This window comes from Bacillus rossius, chromosome 7 (assembly GCF_032445375.1).
Source record: "Bacillus rossius redtenbacheri isolate Brsri chromosome 7, Brsri_v3, whole genome shotgun sequence".
NCBI classification, from domain to species: domain Eukaryota; kingdom Metazoa; phylum Arthropoda; class Insecta; order Phasmatodea; family Bacillidae; genus Bacillus; species Bacillus rossius.
In genome coordinates, this window is record NC_086335.1 from 54,080,737 (window position 1) to 54,087,499 (window position 6,763).

The 6,763-nt window shown below is 33.3% G+C and overlaps 1 protein-coding gene across 1 annotated transcript; it reads right to left on the minus strand.

Moving 5' to 3' along the window:
* Positions 1–5,510: 5,510 nt before the first annotated feature.
* On the minus strand, positions 5,511–6,637 carry LOC134534040 (V-type proton ATPase 21 kDa proteolipid subunit c''). The gene has a single exon (XM_063371997.1). It carries the CDS (start codon positions 6,544–6,546, stop codon positions 5,914–5,916), a length of 633 nt encoding a protein of 210 aa, XP_063228067.1. The 5' UTR covers positions 6,547–6,637; the 3' UTR covers positions 5,511–5,913.
* Between the last annotated feature and the right edge of the window lie 126 nt (positions 6,638–6,763).

Below are 6,763 nucleotides of genomic sequence, written 5' to 3' on the forward strand. Positions count from 1 at the left end.
TCATACACTTCTTGGTACAGCATAAAGGAATGAGCAGACAAATTTAATATAAAATATTTACACTTAATACTTAGTTGATGAAAAGACACAATGTACATAGTGCAATTTGGTTTGAATATATTACATTACCAATATTAACAGGAAGGGTTTACTATTTCCTAGGAGAAAAATGTCCAGTTTTTATACGTAAAAATCACATTGTGAAATATACTTCTATTGCTAGACACGAAGAGAAAATTTAACACAAACAGCTATTAAAGTAGCTAGTAAGCAAAAATAATTTGACTTTGAAAATACATGGTTTTGTGGAATTTAAAATTTATAAAAAAATTATAATATTTAACAAAGAATATAATTGATTGGTTTTTTAATATATGAAATCAGTAAAAAAAAAAGTATAGCACAGATAATCAGGATTTATTAATTATTTTTAACACTTTGGATGTTGCCTATATGTAAAGGTGACACAGAAACATGGGAACTTTTGCAAGCAAATAAAAATAGAATAAATTTAACAACAAATAATTTTATTGAAAGTAATTGAACCATTACAACTTGCCTTTTAAGGAACAATCCAAATTATCAATTTCTGATAATTACATCTTGTCTACATAAACATTCTTATAATCTGTTGTTCTGGTTCCCCAATGATCGTTGTAACATCTCAGCTGGGATATCATACATTTTGTCTTACATTCTTTTTTTCAATTCATCCAGTGTCCAGTGTCTTTGGCCGGGTCATGTAGACCCGACTCTTTGACACAAACCGATAAATCCGGTCAGGACGTAATTTTCATAAATTGATAATTTGGATTGATGTTCCTTAAAAGGAAAGTTGTAATGGTTCAGTTACTGTCAAACTTGTGTGTCGGTGCATATACTCTACATTTATTCATTCGTCAAAAGTTCCTGTTTTTCTGTCACCTTGTAATGATAAACCATTAACTTGCTGGCCTTTACAATCAAGCCAAATACATTTTTCAAAAGGATGTGGATTTTGTAATGCTACATGAAACTACATGTACATAACTTCGTTGAATTATGGTGAGACAATATTATGTTGCCAGAAGCTTCTACAAAAATTGCAGCAACGTAATATCACATTGGCAGCACTTAAATTGTTTACCAGCTTGTTTCTGTATGCTGCAGGTTTGATAGAACTTCTATGCAAGATAGGATCCTCAATACCCATGAGATATCCTACGTGTTGCGCATTTATAATGAAGGTCGGGTGACGTTAAACCCTGCCAGTTTAAACTTTACGAGAGAGATACGTTAGAAGAAACTAGGTGTCGTTACAAAACATTTATACGAGCTTGACATGTAGGCAATTTTGATTTGCACATACAAGGTACCCAATAGCCACCTTATTAGATAAATACAATACCACTACGCGTAATGTTGTTGGTAATATTTGCATTTTTTTTTTAATTACAAGCTTCTATTATTTCAAAATAATACAGGAGACATTCTAGTCCGCCTCCCCCCCCCCCCCCCCCCCCCAAAAAAAAAAAGCAATGTTGCTGCAATGGCAGGCATTTCCAATAATGCCAGGGTTTTTCCTACATCCTCTGGATGTCTCAGTTATTAACATGTGGATGCAATTTAGTATCCCAAACTTGACGTGGCTTCAATGGAATAAATTCTGTGATTTCCAATTCAAGGTGAATGGAGAAGTATGCAGCGCTCGCACTCAGTGCTAACTGCCTACCTCCAAGGAGCAAGGCCTGTCTTTACAATGGCCTTAAAGCCCACCCCACACGATGCCCATTTTCTGCTATAACTTCTGTTATACCCATGGGTATAAAAATTTTCATAAAAATTTGTATAGCAGAACCGCAGAAAGATTTCTTAACTCCATACACACGATACCTAGAATGCTAACAGAAAACCAGCCAACGCAGTTGCCGACCAAAGCAAACATATCAGGGGAGGATAAACCTGTCGTAGTCAACTTATCAAAATACTGAAAAAAAAGTGAAAGTTACACCTGTTTGTGTTAAAAATTATGTAACTTGCGGAAATATTATTTGATATTTTATCTTATATTTTTCATTTGCAAATAAATAACAAAATTGGTTTAGTATTTAAAAACAAATTAAGAGCAATTTTGGAATTACAAATATATTTTTAAGTTGTAGGTTAATTTCAAAATCTAAAAATATATAAATTTAAATGATACAAGGGACATTGGGTTTACTAAATGTAGTTTATGTACGGTTTAAATTCTAATATTAATTTAATTATACAGTTAATCAAGCTAATTTCATTGTAATAGTAAAAAAATGCTACCGATTCATATATGTTATATATAAGATTTATTGATTACTTATATATTTAACTACATAATTAGAGGAATTGTAACTAATATTTTTGTAACCCAGTGAGACAAATAAACACGCAGATACCGCGTAATAAATTTAAATCTTAGGTGAAGAAAAACATTTTGCATGTTTTTTTTTACCCTCACAGGTGTGTCGCTATGAAGTATCAGTTTATTCATTATTAATTTATGGACACTCGTTTCTTAATAAACGTTGGCGTTTTAATTATAAAATTAACAGGTACGTAGTACTATGAATAAAATCAATGGACTGAGACACTTAAATGTAGTTAATAATATTATATCATAAATTAATTCTAATAATTTATATTCAGAAAGCACAGTATGTACAATTTAATTATCTGTTATTTAAAAAAACTAAAAAAAAAAAATTGAACTGATGAGGATTCGAACCACATTTAAAATCACCCTTCTACCGCTGTCTTCGTGCCCTTCGCCACTACGCTACCGCAACTTCTACGAATGTGATGGGAGATAATGGGTAATATAGATTGCAACGTATTTTCATAACGTATTTTAAAATTTCCGATTACTTCTTTCTGTGGCAATTTCAGCTAACAAATATATTCCATAGTAGTTTTACTATTATAAAGATTCATTTGGCATACCATTACATTTGTTACGTCCCTTAATGTTGACAATACAGACTATATACGGGGTTATATTGCAACACGTGGGTCCGCCATCTTGACGGCTCCAGCTCGTGGGTATAGCAGAAAAATAGAACACGTTCTATTACGGTTTTGGCTAAGACTTCTGTTATGAAAACTTTTATACCCAGAGCCAGACCCCTTGGAAGGGTGCTGAAATGTTACCCACACGGGAGCAGGCGCGCTAGCATAAAAATTACATGAAAACTGCTAAGGAAATGGGTGTCGTGTGGGGCAGGCTTAAGGGGCCTGTCTGGTCTGGGGTTTACTCATGTTCATGAGGCGGGATGATAAGTGCGACATTTGCTGGTGCTACTAGCGCTGCGTGGCCTTTAAGTGCAAGGCTGTGGACTGACGTCCAGTTTTCTCTTCGTGCACAGGACAACTATGATATCTGAGCTGTAACCATAACATTACATGGCAGATGAAGATAAAGGTGCAATGCTAGTCATTTAAGTGTTTTCAAGAATTTGTACCAGATTTTTCATGCCTAACAATTACTATAAAAATGTTTTAGCATTTTCACTTTTATAAAAATACAGTTTAAAAACAAAATATGGAAACAGAACTATTTATCCGCCCTCAGTGTATTGTTGAATGCTTTTCATAAAGACCATGTACACAATGAAACAACTGTGACATTATCTTCCATTAAAGCTTAAATTTTAGTTGTTTATATAAAGGAAGATGCCCATACGTACTTGAAAATGTTCTATCATAAATGATAAACAAGACATAAAAGGAGATATCGGAGCATCACCACCACCTGTTGTCATTGCAGATTTTGTGATTTTACAATCTCAACATACAAATACTAGCCGACATTTTCTGTGCAGGATGCAATAAACATGTGAGACAGTAACTACTTTATTCACAACTACCAAATACAGTAAATAATTTCCATGCCAAAAACCGGTTTTGGATACAGCTTTTTCAACCTCCTGAAAACCATGCCCATTTTGACATGAGGATTTTCATCTTCAGTGGCATATTGCTAGATATGTATAATGTCTTCAGTATCGCAGTTAACTTATACAACTGCCTTCATAATGATGATAAACATGTTTAAAAAAATATGTGTCTAGAGAACTGTTTCAGAAGTATTTTCTCACTATCTCTAATTGGAGGCAGCTCTAGTTTGTCAGATTTCCTTAAAATTTTGTTGACAAATATAATGAGAGATGAAAATTTAACCATGCAACACTGCCTTTACACATCATATTCATGTGGTGAGGGTCCTAGGTTCAATCCTAACTCCTTGCACAAGTTAAATTCAAGAACACCAAGTTGGGCATCCACTATAATCTTTGAAGTCCTACAGTATCAAGCGTATGCAATGCTGTGTTGAGTAAAAATATACCTTTACATTTTTTTTTTCCATACTTTAAATAATTACTTTGACTGTTTTAAGTAGGTAACCAAATTAGTTTATATCTTTAATAGGCCTATTAAATTTTTTTTAAATGATTGCTATTGTATTTTGAACAGGATAATTACTTTTTAAAAATCTTTTTTGATCCAAGGTACTTTTCCATTGTGATGGACTTTTTATAATTATCTTAGCTATGAAATCCATTAAACTACTATTAATTACCACTGTACAGATTTAAATTATTATATAGTAAAATAGGTTAATCGGTGTATTATTGAAAATGCAGGAAGTAAAGGCCCTTCTACAATGATTTTGTATTACAATATTAAAAATGTTACCTACTGAATGACATGCATGCACAAACAAATTTAAATATATCCAGGAAATTTTAGGCATTGCAGAATATTATGAATTAAGTTGACCAATCCAAGTTATTTAACTAATCATGCAAAAAAAAATAACTCAATGAAATGGTTACCACAAAAAAAAAAAAATATATATATATATATATATATATATATATATATATATATATATATATATATATATATATATATATATATATATATATATATATATATATATATATATATATATATATATATATATATATATATATATATATATATATATATATATATATATATATATATATTGGTGTCTGGGAAGATTCAGTGAAATTACTTAAATGGTAGATACAAACTATAGTTTTATATTCCAACACAGTGCATTTATTGAATAAGTTTAATGTTGTTTTATTGTGTTTATGTAAACACTTAAATGTAAACCTTATAATCTTAACCTTGCATATATATACAGCAGTTAAGATAAAATAAGAAAACCAAAAAATGCACAAATATCTGTAGTTACATGCATTCAATATAATTTTCACGGTATATATGTAGTGTAGCGGTATTTGTGAAAAAAAAAGTTAAAAATCTGAAAACACTTTTATAATATGCTCTTTAACTTCCTCTTTTCATTAAACCCGGCAGAGATAAGAAATTCCAAATACTTTGTACAATGTACAGAATATTTTTGATTCCTTCATATTTTTCAGATTGGTAAATTACTTGGATTGTGATTCCCATTTAGCCAAGTAAGTTTTTGTTATATTAGTAGATAGGCCATAATCATCAAAGCATTCTCACTTTGTTCACAACACAATCAATGAGCATTTAATAAGCTACCATCTTGCACCATATGACACACCCTTTAAACAATATTTTTGGCCATATATGCCAAATAAAATTTGTTCACATAACTTCATCACTTTTCGACATCATCCTAGTCTAGTAACATACAATAGACAACATATGAGGGAATGTTTCAAGTAAGCAAACTTCATTATTTTGTATTTTCCCCCACAGATGGTAGATATAATTTAACGTAACCACACAATCTGACACCAAGACTACAGTTAAACTACGGCAACCAACTGGTGAAGGCTGCTGGGAATAAATTACAGTTAACAAGTATAATACTATGAAACACCACAACAAATTCAACTAAACACAAAGCCTACTTGAGAAAGTGTATTTCACAGCCTACGCCTTGTCGCCCATCTTCACTTTCGAAGTTAAGTAAATGCCAACAATCAGACCAAACAGTCCAATCGCACTTCCAAAGATCTCGACGATCAGGATTTTGACGAAAAGGGAAGAATTGGCTGCATCTGCCAGGGCCGCCCCGGACCCTACAATGCCAACGGCGATGCCGCAGAACAGGTTGACGAGCCCCACACTCAGACCAGAGCCGAACATCACGTAGCCGCTCATCCAATTCTGATAGTACACGAAGTTCTTCTCACCCGTCTTGTCGAACGTAAACTGCTCCAGCATCCCAGACAACACTATGGCAGTGATCAGTCCGTAAATCGCCACAGCCTCGCAGAAGATGACTGAGATCAAATTTTTCGTCTTGATCCTCGGGGCTTTCACTCCTCCACCAACAATGCTCGTGCCAGTTGTATGGATTCCCAGCGCCGCGCCCACCACTGATAGCGCAACAGCGAGCCCGATGCCCAAGGTGCCCCACATATACGGGCTAGTGTCCTCCAAGAACCATCCAAAACTTAGGCGTTCTCCTTTACCCGTTAGAATATAATACAGTATTATCACTGTCAAAGCAGATGACATAGGAATGAAGAAAGAATAAGCCATTACCGTGCGTAAACTCATCTTGCAGGAAAACTTATTTTACCAATTCTTGAAATTACACTTTCACTTCGAGTGGCAATGAACGTCCATCAGTCATATGATAAGAAAGAAAACAACTGGCTACGCCTATTCAGGACAACCACGATGCACAAATTAAATTTCCCAGCAAACAATTCAAAATTGTCTCTTTTTCCAGCTTTATACGATTAATGTTTCTGTTGTCCTGAAACTATTGCAA